Below are 27,246 nucleotides of genomic sequence, written 5' to 3' on the forward strand. Positions count from 1 at the left end.
GGTTACTGATAGAAACATTTCTTCCCTTGCTCGAGCCACCTATGGCCATAAAATCTGCTTATGCTGATCCTGGGAAGCCTCGTTGCCCCTGTGGTGCAGAGCCGAGCTGCCACGGGCAGTGTGGGGCAGGGACTGGGAGCAGGGACTCTCTGGAGCCTCGCTGGAGCAAGAGCAGGATCTGTTCCCATCATTGGTGCAGCCAAGAGAAGGATGAACCTTGGCATGACAGAGAAAGGATTGAGTGGTCCCACTTGGAGCAGAAGCCTGTGACTCCAAGGCTTTGTTCTGAATTTCTCTGTGGTTTTTAACGATTCTCATGTGCAGGAGCCACAGCTTCAGAGCAGAAAAAGAACCCCAGTGCCTAACGTGAAATCATCTGTAATGAACTGTTATTCATATCATTCAAATCCTCTGTTATTTATAGAGCACTGTGAGAGCATCCAGCTCCTCACAAACATGAACAAGCCAACAAGCCTTGAGCTGCATATAAATCACAGGGACAGATCCTGTGGAGCCTCTTGTTGTGGGTAAGAGATGGGGGATCAGCAATGCCCAATGGTTTTGGGGCTGTCCTGAGGGCCATCCCAGCAGCACTGGGGAGAAGCCAAGCAGGTACAGGCGTGTCACACACAGCCACCCTAGGGCAGGGATGAGGCTCTGAGAGGGCACCTTGGATGCCTTTTGCAGCCAGGAATCAAACCCCAGCCCTTTCTTTGCACCTCTGCACTATTCCATCTTCTCCGTTTCTGAAGCTCTTTACAGCCACCTCGGGCTCAGTGCCTGCCCAGCCTGGCCTGGCTCTGCCTCTCACAGCCCTCAGCTGCAGCTCCAGGCCTGTGTTGCTCTGAGCACAGCCCAAGCTGAGCCCTGTGCCCATCCCACGGGCTTCAATCTCAGCGGGAAAAGCCCACCCGTCCCCGTGCGTCCACGCACCAGTTTTGTTTTAGGAAAAGCTGTCAAGTAGGGCTGAGGAGACAGAAGAAAGGCAGCCCTATTGGTGTGGTGTTTAGAGAGGAACTGGGTTCTCACTGTGTCAACAGCACTTGGCGTGAAAGTGGCCGTTGTTTGGCGAGACACTGCTCCTTTCACCCCGCGCCCCAGCTGCCGCCGCGGCCGCTGCTGTGACCGGCAGAGCCAGGCCAGGCACACACTTGGTTTAATTCCCAGCCGCTTGCAGTCGTCGCTCCCAGGGCCCGAGGGGCTGTGCTGGGGACAGTGCTTGGTCATAGAAATGTGAGTGTAGCCAAGGGGGGCCCGTGCAGGAGCATCACAGTGCAGTGTTGGGACAGGAGGTACCAACATACAGTGCCTGCTGGAGGGCAGGGGCTGGGATGGAAAGGACAGAGGGGAAGGTGAGGGAGCCCTGGCCCAGGCTGCCCAGGGAGGGTGTGGAGGCTCCTCAGGAGGTTTCCAACCCCACCTGGACACGTTCCTGTGCCCCCTGAGCCAGGGGAAGCTGCTTTAGCAGGGACTGGGGCTGCAGCAGCTCTGCAGGGCCCTTCCAGCCCCCACCACTCTGTGATTTCGTATGATTCAGTGAATTTCTTCACTGGTGTCAAGCAGTGACCCACAGTTAAAGCTTGGTGTCATTTTGGAGCCTTTGGGGGTTTCAGAGCTGATAAACAGGTCAGGGCTGTGTTACACCTCAGCGTCACACGAGGACCTTCAGTGTGTGGTAGGTGTGCGAGGGGGTTTGCAGCAGTGATCTGGGTTGGTGCTCCCTCCTGCACTTTCCTTCTGCCCTGGCATCACTTCCCTGGGAGAAGTGGCATCCCTGGGGTGGTCATGCCTGGGGTGGCCAGGTCCACGCTGCTGCTGGAAGGGCTCAAGATGGCCAGGGAGGAGCAAGCAGTGAGATACCCACATAAGCTAAATAAGCCGCCAGCCTGCAAAGTCCCAGCGAATCTTATTCCCTGCCAGCTTTCCCCCCTGAAGCAGCTTCCCCTATAGCGAGTGTACGATAGCAAACTGTATATTGGGGAGGAGAGGATGCAGGTTTTGCTGTGGGAGTGTGTCTGGACAGGGAATGCAGGAGGGTTTGTGGCGAGCTGGTGCTGGCAGTGGGAGTCTGGCTGGGCTGTGGGCCGGGCTGTGCTGTGCTGGGATCCATGGCCTGGCTGCACCCCAGGGACAGAGTGACACTGTGACTCCATCCCCTCCGTGTCCCATTCCTGGCTGACTTGTGCATGAGTGTTTGAAGAAACTCACAGGGGTTGTGAATCGCTGTTGTGTCACTCGCCTCCAGACGTGAAGCAGGAGCTGGAGCTGCCGTCCTGCCGCTCGCTGGCTGTGCACAGGAGCACTGAGCCCGTGTTTGTGCTTTGCAGGTGTCCCGGGTGCCCGTGGAGTCCTGCGAGCAGTACACGACCTGCGGCGAGTGCCTGAGCTCGGGAGACCCGCACTGCGGCTGGTGCACGCTCCACCACACGTAAGTCCGGCCTTGGCCGTTGCTGGAGCTGTGCTGGTGATGGCAAAAGCAGCCTCAAAGCCACCAGACACCTCCCACGCAATCGTTGCAAAAGCAAATTAGGTTGAAGTTGCTTAAATCCATTCTTCGCTTCCCTGAGGGGAGGTAAAGGAAGGCAAGTCCCTGCTGTAGGAGTGGTGAGTCTCACACCACATGGACAGGGTGCCATGGGCGCGAGGGCAAAGCAGGATTTAAACTAGAGGGAGTGAAAGCTTTGTGTTTTGCACACCCCTGCTTACCCAAGCCACAAGCCCCTCCCTATGAACAGGGAGCTTCTAAAGGCAATAGGAGACTTGATTGTATGAGTGGGACTTGGCTTTCAGAGAGTGACAGAGCAGAGCACGAAGCCCTGTTAAATGCATCAGGAGGAGACGTAAATTCTAAGGCAAGGTCAGAGGGTCTGTGCTCCAGCCGTCCTGGGAGCTGGCAGCCCCTCAGCACATCAGCAGGCACAAAGGGCCAAGGCTTTGGGCTGTTTTTCAGAGGAGCTCCAGGAAAGGCTCTTTGCATTCAGGAGGTGTCCGTGTCCTTCCTTTCTCTCCCCTGCCATAATAACGATCGCTTCCTAAGGCGGAAGGGAGACCACCAGGCAGAGGCAGATCGGGGGAGGAGGGGAAAGCCTTGAGGAGGCGGTAGGAAGGGAATAGAAATCCCTGTGGCACGGTGCCAGGGTGCAGAGCAGCCCCGTTAGATGCATGGAAATCGGGGCGGAGGCAGAGTTCAGGACCCGCACAGCAGCACTTGGCCACTTGCCTGTGGAGCAGGTGCTGGAAGGAGAGGGGATCAGCAGGCTCCTCCGCAAATCCGGCCTGGATTCAGGGCCCATGGGCCTCGGGGTGCAGACGGGCTCCCCAGGGCGTGCTGGGTTTGCAGAGGCGTTGGGGAGATGCAGGAGAGCCGCGGCAGCGCTGGCCCTGAGCATCCCGCGCGCTCCCCGGGGGCAGAGGCAGAGCAGCTCCCGCCAGCAGCACAGCAGCGTGGGGCACACACACACTGGGCATCTTGCTCTTGCTTTTTAGCTTGTTTCTTTCAGAAGAGCCTGTCCAGCCCTAAGCTAAGCCACCATCTGTGCAGTTGTGTCCCAAAGTCTGTACTGTCACAGCGGCTTTATCAGAGGGATGTGATTTCCATCCCTGGCGACTCCCATCCGTTTGGCTCTTCCCTCGGGGCAGCCGTCCCCGTGTGCCTTCCCAGCAGCTGGGACAAAGGCCACCACAACCTCTTGGTAGTGAGGAGACAAGGAAGCATGAAAAGGGGACACGGTCCCCTCAGCATCTGGCCTGAGCTGCAGGTCTGTAGGTGCTCCCAGGGTGTCACTGTAGGGGCTGGAGAGGATCAGCTCACATGGGGACAGTGGCCTCATAGCCCCTGCTGCTGCTGGGCTGTGCAGGAGGGGATGGCTGCACCGTGTGGGGCGTTGCTCCTCTGACCCCCACAGCAGCTCCTCTGCAAGGATCACCAAATGCTTTCCTAATGCTGATGAACCAAATCTTTCTAAACCACCTGGGGAGCAGGTAAAGGTTGTTGTCTTCATTTGCAGAGAGAACCCTCAGTGTCAAGAAGGGGAAAGCGTCATTTCCTCTGCCCTTTTGGCCATGACATTTCAGCATTAGCCTCTCCCCAGCAAGGATTTCTTCCCTGATGGTATTTCTCAACGCTCCCTTGGAGCATCTGCACTTTCTTGCCCTGCTTGTTGCAATGGTCATTTTTTAGCTTTTGTCTTAAGCTGTAAATAATTGAGTTTATCTTGCTGTTGCTGAAGCCTCTGTCATATTTGTTTGGAGGCCCCAAGCACTGGAGTGTTTGTATTTCATTTGTCATCTCTCTCCTCTAATTCTTCCGTGTCCCCTCCTGCCAGATGGACCAGCTGCTCAGTGGAAGGGTTGCAGGTCAGGGTGTGACGCTCACACTGTGTTTATGAAGGCTGGTAAAAAGGATGAGTGGCAGAAGAGAATGTGGTTTTGTCCTTCAAAGAGCAAGAGAGTGACTGTCTGCCTGAGCAAGTAGGGGTGTGCTAAACACCAGTGCTGAGTCTCAGCTAGGGGCTGAAATCCAGTTGTTTCTCCCCACTGTCCCATTCCTTATGCCACCACCCTTTAGGGATTGCTCAGCGTTGACAAGGGCCCATCTCAGCTTTCTCTTCTCCAGGCTGAACAACCCCAGGGCTCACAGCCTTTCCTTGTTCTTCTACAAACTGCTCTTGGGGAGCAAACAGAGGCCTTAAGGAGATTGCTGAAGAGTCTCTTCAACCCAGTGGGATTTGAAACCTGCAAGACTTCCATGTGCTGCTCTCTGCAAGTGTGTTATTGTCTACAGACCTATTTATCTCTGTTAGGGCTGTTGCCATAAATAGTATGATAAAAAAGAGCCATTCCAGCGAGTCAATGAGATAAAGGCTCCAGTCAAGAGCTCACTTTAAAGCTATCTTACAGATTCACTTAAACCTCAATAGTTCTTCCTTTGGCAGCATTCATATTTAGCTCTATTATACTCCTAAAAAAAGGACAAAGGAGCCAGAGGGTGAGGAGAGCAGCAGCCTTTGGCAGGATCACACGGGTGGCTGGGAAGGGGAAAGTGGAAACTCTGCTTTTCTTAATCAAAAGCCCGATGGGGAGGGTGGATGAGGACCCTGAGTTCCAGAGCGGGAAGCACTGGTTTGGCCAGGCACTTGCCAGCTGGTCAGTGTGCAGGGCAAACCCAACTTGGGCAGGTTGCTGGTGACACACGTGTGTCTGGGGCTCCCGAGCTGCTCCCCTGGAGAGGCAGCAGTGTGACAGCTTGTTAGCTCAAGGAACACACACACTCTGGTAAGTGTCAGATGGCAACTTGCTAGTGGCACGTGGGGCTGGTAACAGCACCTCAATCCTCTGACCTTTGTGCCACGGTTTGAAACAGGCTCCAAGAGCAGCAATGAGTGAAAAGGGATGAAGTTTGCCGGTAGCTCAGTAAGACCATAAATACCAAAAGGCCAATATGTCATCTGCACCCGGGGACAGGGGTTGGAAGAGAAGGGCATGAAATAGAAAGTCACAACAGAAACCACTGAGGGATGCCAGTGCTGTGCTGCAGTACCTGGTACCTGGTTGGAAACACTGACAACTCTTCCTTGTTTTCCCTGTGGGTGCTTTACCTGCTGGAAGCAACTTAGATTCACTCCACTCCGAGGACACCTGCAGTAGAAGAGCAGGGATAACGAGGCAGGCTGGGGCACAGGGTGTGCTGGGAGCAGTCCTGGGCACTTTGGTGCTCAGGGGCCTGAGCTCCTGATGGCAGGGATGGGAGGGAGCCGGGGCTGAGTGTGTGAGCACTGCTCAGAGCGCAGCCAGCAGCCGCTGCACAGTGCCCGTCCTGCCCTGCCGTGCTCCTCAGCTCCAGGACGAGACAGTTAATGAACTGTGTGGTTTTGTTTTAATGAGAGTGGAGGCATCATCTTGTTAGTGTCTGTTAGTGCTTTCTGGTTTAGTTTCTGTTCAGATTATGGAATTTATGGCTTGCAGGGGCCTGGCAGAGCAGTGGCAGAGCGCCCGGCTCGCCCCTCACCCACAGCACCCGCTGGCACGTGGGACTGAGCTGCTCTGGATTGTGTCCCAGCGCACACGAGGCCGGGAATTGCTCCCCAGAGACTCGTGGTTTGTCTTTCCTCTCATCACAGAATATGTTTCAGTGCCCTTTGGTCTCACCTGGAGTTTGTGCTCGATACCTGGTCCCCGTGCAGAGCCTCACCCCCGTCCTGTTCATCAGTCCCTCGTTCCCTGGCTGAGGCTCTGCCCTCCTGGTCAGCTCACCCTGGCCAGGCTGGAGCCATGGGCTGAGGCCAGCTGCCTCAGGTTTAAGTTCAGCTGAGGTGCTGAGGACCATGGGCCAGCGGTGGGCTTGGCAGGGTGAGGGCAGGGCTGGGACTGCAGCAGCCTCAAGGGCTTTTCCAACCGAACCGGTGTGAGGGCGTGTGTGCTGGTGTGTGCCAGGTGCTCGCCGAGGGACAGCTGTGAGCGGGCAGACGAGCCGTACCGCTTCGCCGGCAGCATCAGGCAGTGCATGGCCGTCACCGTGCAGCCCGGCAGCATCTCCGTCTCCGAGCACAGCCTCCCGGTAAGCGCCTGGGCCAGAGGCGTGTCCAGCCCTCTCCAGGCTCACAGGGGACAGTCCCTTCTCCAGCCTTTCTCCCTGCCCATCGGCACAAATGTTTTCCCATGAAGTCAGGCTCACAGAGGGCCTGGGGAGGAGAGGGGTCATCCGAGACGGGCAAGCAGGGGGTGGGGGTGGCAGAAACAAATTCCCCTTCCCCTTGGGCCTCAGCTCACATTTCTCTTGGTCCAGTTTCATTAGCTGTTGAAAGGGAAGGCTTTGTTTCCCAAAAACCTCATCTGTGAGCTGTGCTGGGGCCTGGCTCTCTGAAGCATCCCAGCTGTTGCTCTCTGAGCCCCCCGCAGCAGCTGCCCCCTGCCCACGCTGCAGCCCCTGCCTGGGGCCGCCTGCCCCTGCCAGCACCCGCTGTCAGAACGTGCTGAGGCTGTTGGGAGACTCCCCCAGCCCTGCAGGCACAGCTGGGCCCCGGGGACAGTCCCTGCTACGGACAGGGTTAGTGGGGGCTTGCCCATGTCTGTGTGCTGAGCAGGGTTGTCTCTCCCTGTGCAGACGGTGGTGGGGGCTCCTGCTGTGGGCATTGAGGGTGGCAATGAGTAGCCAGGGCGCAAAGAGCTGCCAATGCCACCTCTGCCAAGCTGCAGGACCCAAAGGCTCAGCAAGGCATTTGTGTATCAGTAAAGAACCTGCATCCTTGGTTTCTTTCTCCTCCTTCTCTTCCCATGGCAGGGCAGTGGCCACCTCCCGTGGCTGTCGGGGGGTTGAAGGGGGTCAGTATTGACTGGGAAAGCAGCAGGTACTGAGGACAGGAGGGGGGCTGGGGCAGCTCTGCGTGCTCACGGGCGTGTGGCTGTGCTTTGCTCCCTGTCCTGCTCAGCTCAGCCTGCGCGTGAGCGACGCTCCAGACCTGTCGGCCGGGGTCAGCTGCCTGTTCGGGAACCTGAGCGAGGTGGAGGGGCAGGTGTCGGGCAGCCGGGTCGTGTGTGTCTCGCCAGCAGCCAAAGACGTTCCTGCCATACCTGTGGATCAGGGTGAGTACCCAACGTCTGAGCAGCAATAGGAGGTCTGTGCCACCAGAACTGCAGTGGAGGTTTGGCAGTATCTGCCGGCTGGAGCAGGCTCGTCGAGGCTGCTGCTGGAGAAATTCAGGCTCCTGTCAAAACCCATTGAACCCAGGGAGCTAAATATGCTTCATCTTTAAGAAATGCTTCCCACACAGGGAAGGACAGGATGGCAGCACCATGTGCTTGCCATGTCCCTACACCCTGCCAGACGCTCCTCAGGCCAGGGCAGGGGCCGTGTGTCCCGCTCCGGAGCAGAGCCTCGCTGTGCCGGGTGGCTGTGGCAGCAGGAGCCCTCCCCTCAGCCTGGCTCAGCACCCACGAGTAGGTGGATGCAGTTTCTATTTTTCGGTCCTGATCTTTGGGTTGTTTCTTCATTAATGTCACTGCTGTCATATTTTCTCTTCCCATAACCAAAATGCTACTTGCTTAAAACTCATTTTCTCCCTGGCGTCCTTCCAGGTGTCAACTGTGCTTCCCTGCTGATATCTTTGTGTTTCGAAGGCATTACATGGAGCCTGAGGCTTGGAGAGCACTGGGGGCCAAGAGACACTGTCCCACGGCAGCAGGGCCAGTGTAGACTTACCCACAGCAGCTCTGGAAGTGCAATCTGCTCTTAATTACCCCAGTGCTGAGGCTCCTCAAGAGCTTCACTAATGTCCTCGTTTCCAGCATTGTCTCCTATTCTGGTCCTGGGCTGCTGCTCAGAGTAGACTGAATTAGAGTTTTTATACTGGAGACAGAATCCTTTAGGGACTGGGATGAGCTCTCGAACTCATTCCAGCTGTGACCCAAAGAAGTGCTGAGACCCAGTGTCTCATTTTGCCATCAAACCTGCCTTGGTTTGGAGGCATTGCTGGAGACAACCAGCCCAACACCCCGGGGGGCTCAAGGGCAGGATCTGTGTGGGGGGATGCTCAGCCCCCAGCTTGGGGAACTGCTGCAGACTCACTGTGAGTGGGAGACGTGGTGCCTGGGTGAGCAGAGAGATGAAAGCAGCCTGGCTTCCACCTTCTACCCCAGCAGCAGATGGCTCAGCACGCTGGCAGGCGGGGAGCGGGTGCCCCCGCGTCTGCTGCCGCGTCCTTCCTTCCTGATGGGCTCTGGTTTGCATCCCCAGACTGGTTTGGTGTGGTGCTGCAGCTGAAGTCGCGGGAGACCGGGAGGACGTTTGTCAGCACGGAGTTCAAGTTCTACAACTGCAGTGCCCACCAACTGTGAGTGCTCCCTCCCTCTCCCTGAGCAGAGCCAAATGCCAGCTAACAGACAGGGGGCTGGGCAATGGGTGCTGGGCTCTGGGACCAGCCCGGGGGGTAGCATGCTTCTTGGTTCAGCCAGCAGACAGGGGCAGTAGGAGGGGAGCCCACCAGTCCCTGTCCTCTGAGCTCCTCTGGGTGCTGTAGCTTCCTCTGCCTTGTGAGACTCAGGCAGAGTGAGCCTGAGAAAACCTTAACCTGCTGGTGCCCCCAAGCTGTGGATCCTGCAACTGTGAACTCGGATGCCTGCAAAGGCAGAGCGGAGGGTCAGGGGAGCTGGGCTGCAGGCAGCAGGAGAGGCAGAGCCCTGGTCAGGGTGCAGGCTGCTGCAGGGATGCTGCTCTGTGGGGTGGGTGAGGGGGGCACGATTGCCAGAGGAGACAGCAGCAGTGACTGAGCTGGAGGACTGCAGCCCTGGGTCTGAGGCCAGCGGTTGTGTTTCAGATGGCGTGAGCCGGGTTGCTGTGGCAGGAGCTCCCCACAGCCTGACTGCCCCCAGCCTCGGGCACAGCAGCCCCCAGAGCCCAGATCTGATGCCAATGCATCTTTTGTGGCCTGTCATTTGGCTTCATCTGACCGTGCCCTCTCCCAGCTTGTCTGTGGAGATAAAGTGCTAACACGGTGCTAAATTCTGCAGCACTGACATCACACCGACTTGTTATCAGTGAGTTCAACAAGGGCACGAGCCAGCCTGGCAGGAATGAGTCACAGCAAGCAAAAAGGAGGAAGGAGTACAGGTCTCAGTCAGCAGAGAATAGAGACCTATTGATCCTGAGGCTCTTCATTGCAGCAGCGCGGGTGCAGGGGAGCAGCCGTGGCCTCTGGTTGTGCTGTCTGAAGCACACGCTCCTTGGGAAGGGGCATTAGGCTCAGAGGGGCAGGAGGGCTTTGGGGCTGGGCAGAAACATGCTGGTTTTGTGGACTAGTTCTGTGAAACCTCCCATGCTGGGTCCCCAAGCTGAGATGGTTCAGCGCTCAGGGACATGAATGGGAATGTCCCCAGGGAGCTGCAGGTGGGTCAGAGAACGTTGTGGTGGCTTCTGTGTTGAGTTCCTTTTCATAAGGAACAGGTGAGTGGAGAGATGCACTTTCTGAAGCAAAGAGAGACAGTGGTCTTTAAGAAAGCTGGACTGGGACAAAAGAGCAAAGGTGTTAAGTCCTGAGAGCTCAGGATCCTGCTGAGAGTCCTTCATCTCACTCAGCCAGGGCTGAGCAGAGCTGAAAGCAGCAACTGGAAACACATGGCATAGTGAGACTTCTCACCAAGCCCCTGGGCTGGTTGATCAGAGGTTCTCCTCCTCCCTCTGACCCAGCACAGAGCTCCACCAGCACCAAGGGGAAAGCCAGAGACCAGGGCTAGGGCAGAAGTGCTACAGACAGAAATGGGTTGAACAAATGAGTAATGAAATAAGCTTGCAGGGCTTGATATTCTTCCCCAGATTTGCATGTGCATGATTAGAATAAGCTTCCTTAGCTATTAAGGTCACTACAAATGCATCAGAAGGAAAATACAACCAAGCTGTTAGAACATTCATTCTCATGGCAGCAGCCCACAAGAGGCATCACCCTGCCACCTCTGCCCAGACAGACACAGCCTCAGCCCAGACACACTCTCCTCATGTCCCAGAGTTTACTGCCTAAGGCCAGGTTCCCACTTCCCTGGTGACACTCATCTGTCTGCACGGACCCTGGGTTCCCTCCAGCACATCCAGCCCTGGGCACTGCCTGTTTCAGGCAGCCCCACAGTCTCTGGAGCTGCAGCTTCCAGCTTGGAGCCGAATCCCCTGGGTACAGCTTATGCTAGCAGACAGGCACCAAAAGGCTGGCACATGGCACAGAGGGTTGGCCTCAGAGATGGAGGAGGTGGTTACTGCAAATATTAGCAGCTGTCACGGACTGTGTGTGGAACTGGCAGCCTGTTAGTGTGGAATGAAACCCACCCAGGCAGTTTGCTGGCAGCAGGGGCAGCCCGTGTCTGGGAAGGGTCTGGGTTCTTTCAAAAACATTTCATGAACAGTTAATTTCTTCCAACATGAATCAAAAGCCCTTGCTGCACTCTTTGCACTCCGAGGCCAAGCAGAAGTGTTACCACTGACTTGGAGCATTCCTGACTTGTAAAACAACTGATAACATTTTTGTGGGGCTTGCTTTGTTTTCCACTTTCTAGGAATGACAAGTCAGGCCTGGTGTGTGTGCAATATTGTGCTTTATGTGGTGTGTGTGCAATGTCGTGCCTCATGTAAAGCCAGTGCAATCATGTGCAACAGGAACCAGTTTGTGTTTTATCACTGGATGAGTTGTGAGGTTGCTCAAAGACTTTGGAGTCCGTGTGTCCCCAAACCTGTTACTTTTATGGTATTGAAACTTCCCTCCAAAGAAATCATTTTCCCATGGAGAACCCTGAGCCGGGACTTTTGGTTCTGCCTGTTACTGTATGGAGCTGCCAAGGGAATAACCTCCTCTGTGACTCCTCTCTTCTCCCCAGGTGCCTGTCGTGTGTGAACAGTGCCTTCCGCTGCCACTGGTGCAAGTACCGCAACCTCTGCACCCACGACCCCACCACGTGCTCCTTTCAGGAGGGACGGATCAACATCTCTGAGGTACCAGCCTGGGCTTTCAGCTCTCTCTTCTTTGCTTTTCTGTGACACAATGAGTGTAACCAGCCCCTGTGTGGAGCTTTTTGGCTTTCCCTGGGTCGGGCTCCTCTCTTGGCTCACACTGAGAAGTGCAGAGGCAGCTCTAGAGGAGCGTGGCAGTGTCAGTCCAGCTGAAGCCACGTGTCTTCACCTGAACGCCAAAGCTGACCCCAGCTTCAGGAACAGCTTCAGGAACAGCTGTAATTGCTGGAGTGCTTTGCTTCAGAGGTCTCAACAAAGCCTGCAGGGATGTGCCTGGTGGCACATGGCCAGTCAGATGCAGAGCTGTTGGTGGGGCTCGTGCAGCAGGTTGTGTTGGCAGGTTTGAAGTTTGTGGCAGGAGCCTGACTGTAAACTGGTCAAGAAGGGAATGACAGATGTGAGCAGCTCTGGGCTTTGGAAAAGAGAATTGATTCATGTTCCAGCGCTGATTGACCAATAGTGAAATTTAACTCAGGGGTGTTTCTGGTTAAGAAGCTGCCAGAAGGCACATAGAAGTAAGGCAAGAAATGTTAATGAGCTGCATGTGTACACACCCCAGCGGGGATCTGCAGGAGCGAGGGATGAACAGTGTCCCAGGGAACAGGCACTGCCTTGGGCCACCTGCACGAGACAAGGGATGGACGAGGGGCAGCCTCCCAGAGCTGACTAGGGCAAAGGAAACGGACGCCCCAGGGGAAGCATCCACCCTGGGGACAAAGCAGAAGCTTTCTCAGTCCAGTTCAAAGCCAGAAAACTGCCTTTCAGTGTAACAGGAGAAAGCAGAGCCTTTGCTTTCCTCCTCTCAAGTGATGTGAGGTTCCTTCTCCTTTGTGCTCAAAGCATCACTCTCTTCCCAGGCTTTACAGGTGTAGTCCTCAGTTTTGTAAGTCTTCAATCCCATGATCTCAGAAGTGTTTGTCAAGTCTGTGCTAAAGTAGGACAGTCGCATTATCTCCGTTGTCCTCCTGGGAAGGCGCAGGACTTGGCTGAGATCACAGAGGGAGCGAGTGGAGGAGTTGGTGTCTCTGCCAGTTCCCGCTGGGATCACAGCACTGTTGTGTCTCCAAAGAGCTGCTTCTGTCGTCTGCATCTCATGGAGGTTGTTTCTTAGCAGGGGATGCTGTGTGATAGCCAACACCTTGCTGGCGGTTACTGGTGATAGGGCTGATGATAAGGATGCAGATGCTCTGCTGTTGATAATGGCTTCTCCAGGCCTCTGAACAGCCAGACAGAGCCAGCCACTGAAACCTCTGTGTGCTCCTTGAAGGCAAATGCATTGCCACTGGTGTGCATGGTGCATGGCTGCCCTGCTCACAGCCCCTGTGCCGCTGCTCGGGGCTGTCTGCACGTGTGCTCACACGGGATGGAACGTTTCCTCCTGCCTTTATATTTAATTGAAGAGAAAATATCTTGAATATTCCTTTTTACTCCTGGCCCATCAGAATTCGTGTCCCAGTGGGATTTGATGTGTAACGAACTCCCTTTGATGCTCCTCAGAGTCGTCTGTCTTGAGGAGGGAAAGGAGCTGAAAGCCTCAGCCACTTCACAAAGCGATGGGGGAAAGAAAGCCCTTCTTCATGAGCAGTACACTTGCTGCTTGCAATCTCCTGGCTGTATTGACCAAGCTAAATGCTGCCTTTTTGCCCTGATTCTGTGAAAGTGCAACCAAGAGAACAAGGTTTTCCTGTCTCTGCCTGCCCTGTCAGCAGCAATTGTTTACCAACACGTAAGGTCAGAACTCAGTGGCAGACGTGGGCAGTGCAGGGAACAGCCTCAGGACATGGGTCAGGGCTCTGCCAGGGGATGCTGAGTGGCCTGAGAAGCCATCAGTAAGTGATGACCACAGGTACTTGTGGTGCTTAGGTAAAGGTGCCCTTTGGCTGCCAGATCTCTGGTTTGCATCCTACTGTTACATTTGCAGAAGTGAAAATGTGTTGCTTGTGTGCAAGGCACGTGTGGTTCTGAGTCGCTGGGGGATAAGTACAGAACCCTTCCCAGCCTTCAAAGCAGAGCTGTCTTCCAGGACTGAGCTGGCTGTTCTTGATATCCTCATCTGGTGGGAAACCCAACTCTTCTGAGGCCTCTCTTTTCCAGGTGACCAGTCCTCTAGGGATTGATTAGATAAGCAAATCTATTTTCTCAGCCTTTTCTAAACCAGAGGCATCATTTGTGTACAGAAGGTGCCTGCTCAGACATCACTGTCCAAAGAGCAATGGGAAGACAAAGGACTGGGACTGTCTCACACCCAAAAAAGCAGAGCCTCACCAGGAGAGCCCTCGTGGGTGTGTAGCACTGATTGCCTCAGATCAGGCCTGTGATGTCATCTGAGTGTGTCTGTGGTGGCTGGGCTTTTGCAAGTGTGAGGCTGTAAGATGTGTCTCTGCAAATGTGCAAAAGATGCAGATGAAGAGGAATGTGGATACATAAATATATTGTTACACTCCATCCCAGTGGAGAGCTAGAACCAAATTAATCCTGTTAGCTTCCCAGAGCATGGGCTCCCATCCTTCTTTGATGTCCACTGTGTGCAGATAATGCCATTTCCATGTATGGAGCATTTCAGATTTGGGGAGTTCAGTGCAGAGCCAGATTTCAGCTCTGGTCTGACTTGTTTAAATTGTCACTGCTTTCAGAGCAACACCCTTGGCCCTGGCTGTGGCCTTGGATGCCCAGTGCTGCTTGATGCACCTTGAAGGAAACCAGATCGAGCCTTCCTCATTTCTGTGTCTGAGGGAGCTGCTCCTCCCCTCACCTCTGGCACACACTGGGTTGTTCATGGGCACTCACAGCACAGAGCTCAGCACAAAGGGCACTGGGTAGGGGTGCTGCAGTGAGAAGAGTCTCACTTCAGTTGCCTTCCTCTTTATGCCTGGTTTCTAAGGAGCAAGATCTGCTCTCCAGGAGCAGAAATGAAGAGTAACGTGTTTCCATGAGTGACGGGGACCGTAATTTGTGTCATTGGGAGCACAGCTGTGAGCCAGGGGTTTACATTCATCTGCCAGATCCATTTATGTTTATAACTGTAAAATATGCACAGCAAGTTAACATTTGTGGAGGTTTGGGGTGCTGTTTTTTAAGATGAAGAATGCAAAACGTTGTCTTTTTCCTGTTTGGGCTGGTCCCTCGGTCACAAGTGCCTGCCATCGCGAGGCTGGGGTTTGTTCCAGACAGGAGCAAGACAATTTGACCTACTAAAACTGCTCTGTTAAACACAAATAATAACCATGGGTGCTCTGTTCTGCTCCAGACACAGATGAGTACCACGGGTCTTTAAGGTATTTATAGACCTTGGAGTCTTTGAGGCTAAAAAGTGTCGGAGAAGCATAAAATGTCTCGGTGAGCTGTGTGTGCTGATGCTTCACACACACAGCGTTCCCCAGGAGCTTCTGCCACTCACGTGTCCGAGCCTTGTCTTTCTGCAGCAGATCTTCTGGTTCATGTTTGTTCTAGTGTACAGAAGTCAAGAAGGATAATGAGAGGATTCAGAGTGTGTTTGTTTAGCGAGAGGAGGCAATAATGGCCTTTTTAACTTGCTGCAGGATTTACTTCTCATGAATTAAAAAACAAAGTAAACTGATTATGGAACAAATTGTGTGTTCCACTGGCTGCAGTCTTCCTCTTAGTCTGTGTTTTCTGGATGCTCAGTGGGTTTGGGAAGTGCAGAATCAGGCAGCTGAACCTGAGCCCTGCAAGCCAGGGCTGGTCTTGTTATTTGCCACTACGAGGAGACCTTTGCCACAGCCACACAGCTCCGTTCCCAGCAACGGGACTGGTGCTGCCAACTGCCTCCCAGTTCATCAGGAAACTCCTGTGAAGGGAATAAGCACTGACAGAGGTGTTGCTAAAGCTGCTGATACACCCCTAGCAAATTAATGTGTGTTAGCACTGGCCTTTGGAGCAGGTGACAGGTAGGAGAGGTGGTGAATGGACAAACTGACCTGCCAGGTGTGCTTTTGTTTGGCATCATCCCCTTCAGCTCTGTCTGTACAGCGTGGGACTGAGGTGCTCCTGCAGCAGCACCCACGTGAGCCCCCGAATCTGCTGGCACACGCTCCATGGGAAGGCCTGTGTGTGCAGGGACGTGGGCACACCTCACCACAGCAGCAATCTAGAAGATGAATGGGAAAGACAAGACCTGAAAGATGAACAATGAGCCTGGATGGGAAGTGGCACGAAGAGAGAGGAGAGGGCCTCCAGCAGCAGTGCCCGAGCATCCCCGCAGCCTCTGTGCCTTCGCTCGCTCCGCTCATGAATTCAGCAGCAAGTGCCCACAGCAACGTGGCTCCCCAGGACTGCCCTGGGCTATCAGCACTGTGGCATCCTCCTGCTCTATCCCCTAATGCATATCCCCTTGTTAGTGTGATCAGTGTCGCTGTCAGCCAGCACAGGGGCCGCCTCTCTCGGTGCTTCCCCGAGCGCTGTGCTCTCACAGTGCCTCCTTTTCACCAGAATCCCAATGTGACGTTTTTCTTCTACTGAAACCAGAGGAAGAAAAATCTACTATGTCCTACTCATCTCTAATGATGGCAGAACAATTTTTGCTAGTGGCATTTTCAGCTCTGGAGAGCAGATTTGGAAATTGAAGTCCTCTCCCGTGTCTCTGAAGGAAGAAGCATTTCTTTAACAGTCGTGTCACGAATGGCAGTGGCCAGGGAGGATAATGGTCCATAACATATTCATTATTTTCAGGACTGAGCACTGAGGTTCTCCCACTGGTGATGTGACTGGAGACTTTTTGTTTTCAATCATAATGTGATAAATGTGGCTCCAGGATGCTTTTCCTCCCAAATACGGGCGATCCACAGAGCTGGGAGTGGACACGCTCTCTGGAGTGGAGCCATTTGTCTCCCATTGGTCCTCAAATGACTTTGAGGTTAAATGCAAAACCTTGAATGCAGCCAGATCTCAAGTAGGAGGTGATTCAGGTGTGTGGTGCATAACGAGGAGGGAGGAAGGAGCGTGCAGAGCCAGCCTGGACGAGCTGGCAGTTGGATGGCAAACGCCAGGAGTTCGGGGGTTTGCTGGTGATAGTGTGAAAGCTGAGCTGGGGCTTGGGCCCCTGACACCAGGGTCTGGGGCAGCCTCAGGGCTGAGCTTCACGGTGATGTTTCCTTCCAGCATGTAAAACCACTCCACTGCAGAAAAGGGCTTTTCTTCCTTCCCTTCCCAGCACAGCCCACTGGCTGCCTGGGGTGGGGGGCTGCAGCCTCTCCTGGCTGTTAATCCGTGAAAGGCCCCATTAGAAGGAAAATAAAAAATATATAAGGAAAAGTGCCACTAAAAAGGTTTGTGAGGCAGCAGTTGAAGCTACTGGCTTCTCCAAACCAGGGTAGCGTCTGTTTCTCATTTACAGCTTACCCAAGCCAGTAGCAAAACAACATCCTGTGCGTGTGGCTGTGGGCTGAGAGGAGCTGGGCTTGGCCCCGGGGACTTTGCTCCCTGGATGCGCAGCTCCCCTCCCCTTGCCATCCCAGTGATCTCCTCTGACTGCCAGGCAGGGTGGCAAAGGGCTTGGGGTGTCAGTTTAACATTTGGCAGAGGGAAGGGAGATGTCAGCCTGTTGGGCTTTTTTTCCTAGAACTTCTCCTTTAGCTGAGGATTAATCACTCAGTGCCAGGTACTTACAGGTGCTTAGGTACCAACTTCTGTTAGATCAAAGCAAACGAGAGCTGAGCAGAAGGTAAATCCCCACGATGGTCAGAGCCTGTGTCTCTGCCTGTTGCAGTTCCCAGTATGTAAATGGTGGAGAAGCAGCATCTCCTGGTGTTATGAGGAGATAATGTTTAGGCTGTTGAGATCTTGGAAAGGGTTCTCATACAGTTCCCAGACAATGCAATTGAGGTCCTGATGCTGAGCCCACCCTGCAAATGGAGACACATATCCCACCCAGGCAGCTGGAAGAGCTGTGGGGGCACCACACAGGAGCATTGCAGTGGGCGGGCTGAGCATTCCAGAGAGACCAGAGATGTCAGAGCTGAAGTTAATGTCACCTTGGAAATGAATGGCACACTGATGTAATGTCACTCTGTAGATAGAGCAGAGCAGTACCTGGTAGCGAGAGGGAGGTGTGACCCATGCTGATGGAGGTCACTCTGAAGCCACGTGCAGCCCTGGGGTGTAGGGACTGAAATGGGATTAGGAGAAGGCCCAGGGAGTGCAGCCAGTGTGGCTGGGAGCAGCCCATTGCCCTCCTGGAGCAGCTGGTAATGTGCTGCTGCTGCTGCAGGGCAGGGCGAGGGCTTGTGGCCCTGCACAGCAGCCTCAGCATGGGGAGGATCCTGTGATGCATTCTTTCAGCACTGATGTTCCTCCTCCTGTGACTGTGGGGAGAACACTGGTGCCAGTCCCAGGGCAGGGAGATGGCAGAGGAGGTTTCTTCGTCTCTGCAGCCGCTTGGGTGGACTGAGGTGGCTGTTCCTGTGCCCTGAGGACGTGCTGGGACACACCACTCTAACCTCCTCCCTCTCTTTTATCGCCCTCCAGGACTGTCCCCAGCTCTTCCCCACAGAGGAGATCCTGATCCCAGTGGGAGAGGTGAAACCCATCACGCTGAAGGCACGGAACCTGCCGCAGCCGCAGTCGGGGCAGCGCGGCTACGAGTGTGTGCTCAGCATCCAGGGCGTGATGCACCGCGTGCCCGCCCTGCGCTTCAACAGCTCCAGCGTCCAGTGCCAGAACAGCTCGGTGAGGGGCAAGTGGGTGTCAGCTCCCAGGAGCTGGAAGGGAACGGGCTCAGCCAGGGGGAGAGTGAAAAGGCCTGGAGTTAACCTAATCCTGAATTGCAGATGGGAAACTGCCGAGGTGTTTCCTTGCAGGGGGAGGGAGAAGATCCTTTATCTGGCAGTTCCCTGTCTGACTGTGGGGGGTCAGCAAGGGGAAGGGGGGAAGGAGAAGGAGGTGTTAAGGCAGGCTAATGCACAAGAGGGAGATAAGGCGAATCACAGACTCCTTATCAGGGAGCTGTGGAATTCCAGGTCACGGTAGCTGGATGAATACAGTAATGCTGCAAAGCAGCGTGGTGCAGGAGGGAGAAAGGAAAACTGCCAGGGGAGAGAGCACAGCACCACAGAGGGCGAAATTATCTGAATGCTGCTGCTGGAGGAGGGGAGGATAGCCAATGGACCTGGCAGGATTTTACCCTGAAGTGCCCAAAGTCACTGTGGCGGGTACTTGGGGATGCAGAAACACACACGTCAACTGCAGGACACCCTCTGAGCTGCAGCACACTTTGGGTCTCAGCTGCAGGGTGGGCAGGGAAGAGCGTGGTGCTTCCCCTCCTCACCTGTGTTCAAACAGGTCTGTGGGCAGACAGGGCACACTCAGTTTGGTTTAGGCAGCAGAATGGGGTCTGCTCTGATATTCAGTGCAGATGGTCTTAAATTGTTAATGAAGTTCTGAATGTTTTAAAGTTTCACTGGATATTTATATGTCACTGGCCATCTTTGGGCCTGCTGGATAATAGATGTATTCATCCTATGCAGTGCTTTTCCTGTCCAAAGCGAGTTACAAACATGAGAGAAGCACTTTCCCTCCTGTTAGGCTAATAGGAAGCAGTGGGTAGAGGTGTAAGGGCAATTCTGTACTCACAGCTCCAGCACTTGTACAGAAATCTGTTTTCACATCAACTCAGTGAAACCCAGGCAAGATGAATCAGTACAGCCAAATGTAAGTTAAAACTGTACCCAGGGACAGCCAGAGCTGTCTGCTGTGGTGTAACCACCATCCCTCCGTCCCAAAGAGGGTGGCAGTGCTCCCTCACACATTAAAAGCTTTTCAAACAGCTGGTGGTTGGCTTAAATAGAGCATCAGAATGAGGCCTCATTGGTGCTAATTGTGATAATGTGAACTTCAGAGTCCAGTGGTAATTCACCTGAAGCATTCAGATTCCCTCAGCTGCAGCCCCCAGGATGTCCATGGGAAGGTGAGTGGTTCAAGGCAGCCTGGACTGGGCTGATGCAAGGACAGGGAAAAGACCTCTCTGCAATGTCTATTTTTTCTCAGCTGCTGCCTATTTCATCAGCCAAAGCTGTGCAGCATTTTAAGCTCCCAGTCACACTGGGGTGCATAGTGACTGTATAAGAAGATAGCCTGAAGGCAGCAGCCCTTCCAGTCTGATTAACTGGAGGGGCTGTATTGATAAGCTGGAGACTGAGTGACAAGTGCAACCGCTGTGAGTGGAATAATTAATCTATTACCTCTCCCAAGGACTAGATCTGATTTAATTATCTCTTCCTGGTGAGGAGGAGGGAGTCAAAGCAAGACCCTGGAGATGAAGTGTGGAAGTGTTGTGGCTCAGACATCAGCACATGTTTTTAGCAGAGAATAATCACAGCTTCTTTCTAAAAAAAATCTTCTTCTCCTGTTGGTTTCTCTGATACATTCTCCCAAGCATTTCATTCTCCATCTCCTCCTTCAGTACCTCTATGATGGGATGGACATCAGCAACCTAGCAGTGGACTTTGCTGTGGTTTGGAACGGGAACTTTGTTATTGACAACCCAGAGGACCTGAAAGGTAACACCTGCTTGATTTGGCTCAACTCACAGGAAGGAGGGAGGTGATGGGGGCTGAAAAGAGGCTGTTGGGGCAGAGCAGTGTTAGCTGTTGCCACTGCAGCTGCAGGCAGAGGTGTTGTTGCCTCAGAGGATCCTGCTTTGGATGAGAGCAACTCTGCTCCACTGACAGTGGTGCTCACTAAGGCTTCGGAAACCACATTGGCCAGGTGGGAGGGATGGGCTGAGGGCAATGGGATGGGATTTAACAAGGCCAAGGGCCAGGTCTTGTCCCTGGGCCACAACCCCAGGCAGAGCTGCAGGCTCGGGCAGAGGGGCTGGAAAGCTGCTGAAGGGAAAGGGCCTGGCAGAGGTTGGTGCCAGTGGCTGAACGTGAGCCAGCAGCGTGCCCAGGGGGGCTGGAAGGCCAAGGGCATCCTGGCTGGGCTCAGCAGTGGGGTGGCCGCGTGTCAGCTGTTGGCTTTGTGCTGAGTGCCCGTCCCTGTCCCTGCAGTTCACCTCTACAAGTGTGCAGCACAGCGGGAGAGCTGCGGGCTGTGCCTCAAGGCCGACCCCAAGTTCGAGTGCGGGTGGTGCAGCGGGGAGAGCAAGTGCACGCTGCGGCCCCACTGCAGCCCCAGCCCCACGCTGCCCTGGCTCGACTGGTCCAGCAGGAACGTCAAGTGCTCCAACCCCCGCATCACCGAGGTAAGAGCAGCTCCAGCCCCTTCTCCTCGCCCCTGCCACAGTGGATGTGGGTCTGTCCCCTCCCATCCCAACCAGGCTCTGAGGGGGAGCAGAGCGTGTTCGTGGGGCTCAGGGCACGTGGCCCCGGAGCAGCCTCACCCCAGGCCCTGGCGGTGGGGTGATGGCTATGGACTGGTGCAAGAGGGCTAATTAAACTAGGGAGCTAATTAGTCTGTAGTTAGTGCTTCTGATGTTTCTCTTCAGACCACTGAGGGATGCAAAATGTCTCCCAGGAGCATTTGTACCAGCAAAACCATCACTATTGGCAGTGACGCTCTATCAGGTGGGAATGAAAGAAGAATTTGGTTTCTCCCAAAAGCTTGGTCTGAGCACGTGTCTGTGCTGTGGAAGGGGGAGAGCATGGGTGTGAAACTGTTGGATCAAAGCAGCCTGTTGCTATCTTTACAGGAGACAAAATAAGCCTGAAGGGCCTGCCTGGGTATTCACCATGTCCTGCCAGCAGTCAGAAACCAAACTTGCCCCATCCAAGTGCTGTTCTGCTTGCACAAGGTTATGCTGCAAGGTGAAAGAAGCAAAACAAGCCTCTGCCTGAGATTTTCTTTGCCATAAACCGTTCAGATAGATGTAACATTGAACAAGTCTTAGATTTATTTGTTTACCCCTCCTTCAGCTAAGCAGAGAAGGGTAAAACACCCTGCTGCAGCCACCAAGTGCCTTTCAGTTGAGCAGTGCCAGGCTGGCTCTGGCGCTGGCTGCGGGCAGGGGCTGCCACTGAGTGTTTTATCACTGTCCAACTTGAAAGCAATACTTCTGGTCTGTGTCCAAGGAGAAAAGAGCAGAGCTTTGCTGTTACAGATTTCCTGTCTCCATAGCCAGGTCTGAGTCTCAGCCTTCAAAGCGGGAAGCATGGGGTGCATTGCCAGGGGATGTGCTGGGTCTCAGGAGATTGCCCTGAGTGGGTCTGGAGATGAGAGACTGGAGTAGGAAATGTCTGTGCTTTCTTTGGCAGATGTGCTTATTGCATAGCGAGGGCCAGCAGCAGAAAAGGGAGGTTTCAGGGGGATGTGTTGTCCCACGGCCTCTGCTGACTCTGGCAGTGCTCTGACTGTTGTGATTTTTATCACAGGTTGTGCAGTGTTTGGTGTTTTTCCTTGAGCTCCTTCTCCTTAGGAATCCACAGCTCTGCCTCTTTTTTTTTTCCATGAAAGTGCAGTTTACAGTTTTCCCTGTTGTGGAACAAGAAGGGGGAAGGCAGAGGGAACTGGTGTCAATCTTCTTGTCTTTTTTGAGGCCCACTGTGCAGGGCTAAAAGCTCTGACAGAGTTTTGCTAAGTTCTTGAGCCATCAGGCCTATAGAAAATGGGAAAGCCTCAGCAGAAACACTGCAGGGTTGGGTTGATATTCCTGAACTCAAAGTTTTCAACAGCAACAGGAGAACTTCTCTCATCCCCCTTCCCCTTGAGGAAAGTGTAAGAGATTGTCTTGGGGACCATGAGCCCGTTACAGCCTTCATTGCTGTTGGGCCCTTTTTACTGGCACCTGGGACGTTTCAGGGCTTTGGTACCATTTTGCAGTGGCTGGTGCTGCAGAGCTGGGCACTGAAAGCCGGGAGGAGCCCAGCGAGCTGCTGGGACAGACCTCCTGCATCATCCATCCCGCACACGCCAGCGTCAGTGGCTCAGCTGGGGAGCAGTGGTTGGTCTCGTACCGCGACTTACCTTGCAGCCTGGATCACTCAGGCTAAAAGAGCTTTTAATTTGGGCTGCTTGCCACTCCTTTTGCTTCATCTGGCCAGGTTCACTCTGTCTGTCAAGGCAGAGGTGAAGGGCCTGACTCCAGGCGCCAAGGGGATGCGTAACTAGTAAGATGAGATTGTGTTTTAATAGTCCTAAATGTGAATGAGCAGTAGGATGCAGGCAGCCCTTAGCTCCTCCAGAGTGAGAAGCCCAGCTGTCACCAACAATGTTCCTGTAACGGCACAAAACTTCCCCAGGTCTGTGGTCTTAGCAATAAATAAATAAGGATGCGTTTTCCTGCGAACAAGCGACACTCTGATCTCCTGCTCATTTATTTGCAGGCCTCATTAATATAACATCAGTGCAACAAACAGCTGAAGGGGGGGCAGTGTCAGGCTGAATAATGGAGTTGCTCTGCTGAGATAACAATTAGGTTTTGAATGTGCTATCAGCTAAGGCAGAGACAAGGAGGGATCATGCCGGGATGACAATGCTTATGTGCTGGTTCCCTGCTGGGCTCATCAGCTGGGATCCAGCTAGCTTAGAGCAGGATGGAAAAAAAGACAAAGAGAATGAAGGTGGCTGACATTTTGGGAGGGGGGCAGGGGTTATGCCATTTATTCTGCAAGCTGGGCGCTGTCTCGACACTCCAACAGATGCCAAGAGGTTATTGTGCAGAGCAGCCTTAGGCTCTGGCAGCAAAGCCCCATCTGACTCATGGCCAGCTCTAGGTCTCCCTGTCTTGTGCACAAACTTCTTCTGGAGACTCATATTGCTTTATGTCAGAAACACTGAACCATGCAACCAGCAAGATGTGAGGCTGAGAACATTCATCCTGAGTTGTTACAGCAGTGTCTTCTGCAGGCTGGGGAGGGCAGTGTGCTGGCACTGTACCAGGGCTCCTGCATCCTTGGGTTCCCCTGGATTCCAGCCTTGGGAATCCCTACCTTGGGTTCAAGCAAGAGACAGCAACAACAGAGATGCAGCAGGGCAGCTGCATCCCTTGGGTGATGTGAGGCCACAGTGTAAGGGCAAGCAGGCACCTACCACCACCCACTTCATCTGTGTGGCTGGATCCTTTCAGTGCTTCAGACTTGATAGATCCTTCCTGTGAGCAGCAGGAACGTGCTTTGTTAGAGGCAGAGGATTGCTGATGTGCTTCATGCAAGGCAGGGCTGATGCAGAGGGGAGAGGTGGCCTGCTCAGAATCATCTGTGAGACAGGCCCAACCAAGGGCCCTGCCTGCCACAGGCTGCTCTAATCTCAGGGACTTTCAGACTGCTTCAGTTGTGCAAAAAAACCCAAAAACTTCCAGCAGCAGAAGTACAGACCCGAAACAGTCAGTGCCTAGTAATGGCTGTGTTTTCCATTAGGTGCCCTTTGCGAGTCCTTTTGATCCTCCACACACCTCAGAGTGAAAAGCCCCTCTACACCAAAGTGTATTTCTCGGGATCATGCAGTATTTCTGCCTCAGAGCAGGTGCCTGGGCTGTGGTTGCAGGCAGCCCTGCAGCCCGAGCAGCTCCCAGGTGAGGCAGACCACGCTGCTGGAGCTGCCTCAGCCATGCCTCAGCACAAGGAGGGGACCTGGGGGTCCTCAGAGGGGTCACCAGCAACAGTGCAATGAGACCTTTAAGCCTTATCTTCTTTCTGTGGTTTTGACTGAATCTCTCCAGCTGTAATTAATTGAATGCATCTGTTCTAACCCTGGGGCTGCTTTATGGCACAGTTACTTCAAAACTGTTCAATTAGCGGCCACTAAAATCTAGGTCGAGTGGAGCTCCATGTTGGGGATTTTCCAGGTCAGGACATTTTCAAAATACAGAGTCAGCTCTGCTTTGTTGCTGGGGGTGGCTGGCTCCTGGGGGTGGCTGGCTCCTGGGGGTGGCTGGCTCCACGGGCTCTGCTGCGGGTAAGAAATGCCAAACTCTGGCTTTTTTTTGAAGGGTGATGAGACACCGAGCCCGATGGTGTAAGTGCTGCAGCAAACGCCTCTTAACATCATCTAGAGCTGCAAAGGACAGTTGTAACTGTCAAGTACATGAAGTGCCAAGCTCAGGTGATCCCCAGCTAGGGCTGTAAACATGAGAAGTGCAGCCTCCAGGACCCGGTGTAACGCAACACGACTCGGTTTTGTGGTGTCTTTTATGGCCATGTAGTGCTTCACGGAGCTAAATGGTACGAGACGTGCTGCACGGTGTGAGTTACAGCAAACAGCAGCACAGCAGACAGGGGATGGTGAGTAAATTAGAAACCTCAGTCGAGGGCAGAGGGAGGAAGAAATTAAAGCACACACAGAGGAAGGAGGTGGTGGTTTGATGTATGGGGCAGCTCCTGACTCTGCTGGCTGCCTGGAGTGGGCTGAGCCCCAGCACATGTGGCCAAATCCAACAGCAGCACCTTAAACAAGGTTGGAGCAAGAAACAAAGAGGTTTAAGCAAGGGAGAAGGAAGGAGGCTGCGTTTGGGATTTGAAATGGAGGGAGGGGCTGGGGGGATGTTGGAGCCAGGGAAGTGGTGGGGAACAGGGCTGCGCTGATGGCGTTAGCAGTTTGTGTTGGGAGGGAAGGGGCAGAGGTGCCTCGTGGCACTGGAGGGTGCCAGGGGTGCCTCAGGGGCTGCTTTGGGGCACACAGCCCAGGGGGCAGCAGGGTATGCTCTCCTGATGGGGCTGGTGCTTTGCATCCAAGGAGCAGCGAGCTCTTAAGAAGGTGAGAGAAAAGCAGCCACCCATCCTGAAACACTAAGGAAGAGGTTTTGAAGAGCTCAAGTCTTTTGCCAAAGACCAAGGTGGAACAAACAGGCATGAACAGGATTTATCCATTAAGTTAATTAAATTGCATTATTATGGATTGTGTTTGTTTATTAATAACAGCTGTAGCACGGGCTGTAACTCACCCAGGAGCAGCAACAGACTGGGGCAGATTCGAGACAATTAGTTGAGAGTTTTGGGCCTGAATTTTGTGACTCTACGTTCCTGTAATTTACACTCCTAATTGAGGAGGATATTGCCCTTAATGAAAGTCTATGGAGGCAGGGGTGGTTATGGCTGAGGCAGGCTATAAACAGGCAGCTTTAAAGCACACACCTCACCCTTTAACATTTCTAAGTCATTTGAGGTGCCAACTTACTAATAAAGTTTGACATTAACATTCAGAGAACAGCCAAGGCAGAAGTTAAAGTTCTCAAAGCGGTGGGGCTGCTTCAGAAAGGTGACTTGATGTCTTCTGTACACGTAAAACAGGAGCCAGTCTCATCCTCCTGCAAGCCTTCCTGGGAAATGGCCCTGCCCACGGCTCTTGGCCAACTCAGGGACCTTGATGTCCTCTCTTGAAGCACGGCGCAGATGGATTTCAGCATCCCTGGGCTTCCCTGAGACACCCAGGAGAGTCGTGAGAAGGTGGCAGTGGCCTGTGTTTGGCAGGAGGAGCTGGAGGCTGCAGCACTCAGCCTCCCCGAGCAGCCTGCGAGAACAAGGTCTTTATCGAGACCAGAGACATGGGTGCTGTGGGGACAGCGGCTCAACTTCCCTGTGTTTTGTTTCCCTGCAGATCCTGACAGTGTCAGGCCCCCCGGAGGGAGGGACGAGGGTGACGATCCGCGGCGTGAACCTGGGCCTGGACTTCTCGGAGATCGCGCAGGGGGTGCAGGTGGCCGGGGTGCCGTGCAGGCCGCTGCCCGAGCACTACGTCGTCGCAGAACAGTGAGTGGCCTCGAGCCCCAGCGCCGGCACGGAGCGTCCTCCCTCCCCTCCTGCAGACACGCAGCGGGCCAGGCGCTCATCCAGGCCCCGGCCACCATCTCCCCACCTTGCCCAGCCCTGCAGGAAGGGCTCTGGGGTGGGTGGTGCCCGGACCGGGCCGTTCCTCCAGCAGAAGGGGATGAGGTGCCTGATGCTTGTGTGGCCCTTTAAGCTTTCATGAAGTGTTTTATTGCCTTCCACACCGGGTTCCTGCTTTGCTGAGCGTGTGTTGTGACGAGCAGCTCGCTGCTGCTGCTGAGCCTGCGTCCCCCTCTGCTCCCACGGCGCTGGGAACGCTCGATGGCTCCCGCACTCCCTCGGCCACTGCCCTGAGAGGAGTGTCACCCCAGAATTAGAGAACAGGCACGTAACAGAGGATGGGTGAATAAACCTTCCCCCAGTGACACGTGCTGCTGTTTGGGGGGGTTGTCGCGGTGCAGCCAAGGTGCTGAGGGGATTTGTTGGAGTCATTTGCATGGAACAGGAGAGGAGCAATCTCGGGCTGTCCCTTCTCTGCTGCTGGGGACCAGGACAGTGTCTTGTGCAGCAGGGCCGTGGCTGCTCACTGCGGGTGTGGGGGAGCCCAGGCCTCACGAGTGGTCCCAGCAGCACAGATCTACCCCAGGTGTAAGAAGCAGTTGTGCTCTGGGGGTTTAAATGCATTTGGTGGGTCCCAGCATGGTGGGAGGACCTGTCAGCAGCACATGGTGGTGGTGTTTTGGTTTTCGCTCGCTCCTGGTCTTTGTTTCCCCACCTGTAAGACAGAAGAGACAAAGTCTCTTGTTCCTAACAGCGAGGGCGGGTGCAGTGTGTCAGTGCAGGGTGCTCTGGGCGTGCAGAGCGCTCTTGTTGCCGTTGCAGCAACAGCTTCGAGCCTTGCACCAGTAGTACTGCCACTGCCAGTGGTTTGGGCTGTTCTGCTGAGCAGCATTTTGTTTTATTTTATTTTTCAAATAAAGGATGGAAGATTATAAAATTACCCTCCTTTGATGGTATGAAACCCTGATTTTATAATCATGACTCTAATTACGGCTCTTGAGCTTTCAAAGTTTGTTAACATCATTAAAACATTTACCCTGGGCAGAT

At 54.1% G+C, this 27,246-nt stretch overlaps 1 protein-coding gene across 2 annotated transcripts in view; it reads left to right on the top strand.

Annotated features, from left to right (window-relative positions):
- Positions 1-27,246, top strand: part of PLXNA2 (plexin A2) — a 151,891-nt gene that overhangs the window by 86,579 nt on the left and 38,066 nt on the right. For both annotated transcript variants that reach the window (XM_062013331.1, XM_062013332.1), the window contains exons 5-13: positions 2,328-2,428; positions 6,433-6,556; positions 7,428-7,581; positions 8,732-8,828; positions 11,353-11,467; positions 17,969-18,169; positions 19,902-19,998; positions 20,491-20,684; positions 25,970-26,121. In XM_062013331.1, coding sequence (XP_061869315.1) covers positions 2,328-2,428; positions 6,433-6,556; positions 7,428-7,581; positions 8,732-8,828; positions 11,353-11,467; positions 17,969-18,169; positions 19,902-19,998; positions 20,491-20,684; positions 25,970-26,121 — 1,235 coding nt within the window. The remainder of the gene's footprint in view (positions 1-2,327; positions 2,429-6,432; positions 6,557-7,427; positions 7,582-8,731; positions 8,829-11,352; positions 11,468-17,968; positions 18,170-19,901; positions 19,999-20,490; positions 20,685-25,969; positions 26,122-27,246) is intronic.

This window comes from Colius striatus, chromosome 22 (assembly GCF_028858725.1).
Source record: "Colius striatus isolate bColStr4 chromosome 22, bColStr4.1.hap1, whole genome shotgun sequence".
Lineage (NCBI taxonomy): Eukaryota > Metazoa > Chordata > Aves > Coliiformes > Coliidae > Colius > Colius striatus.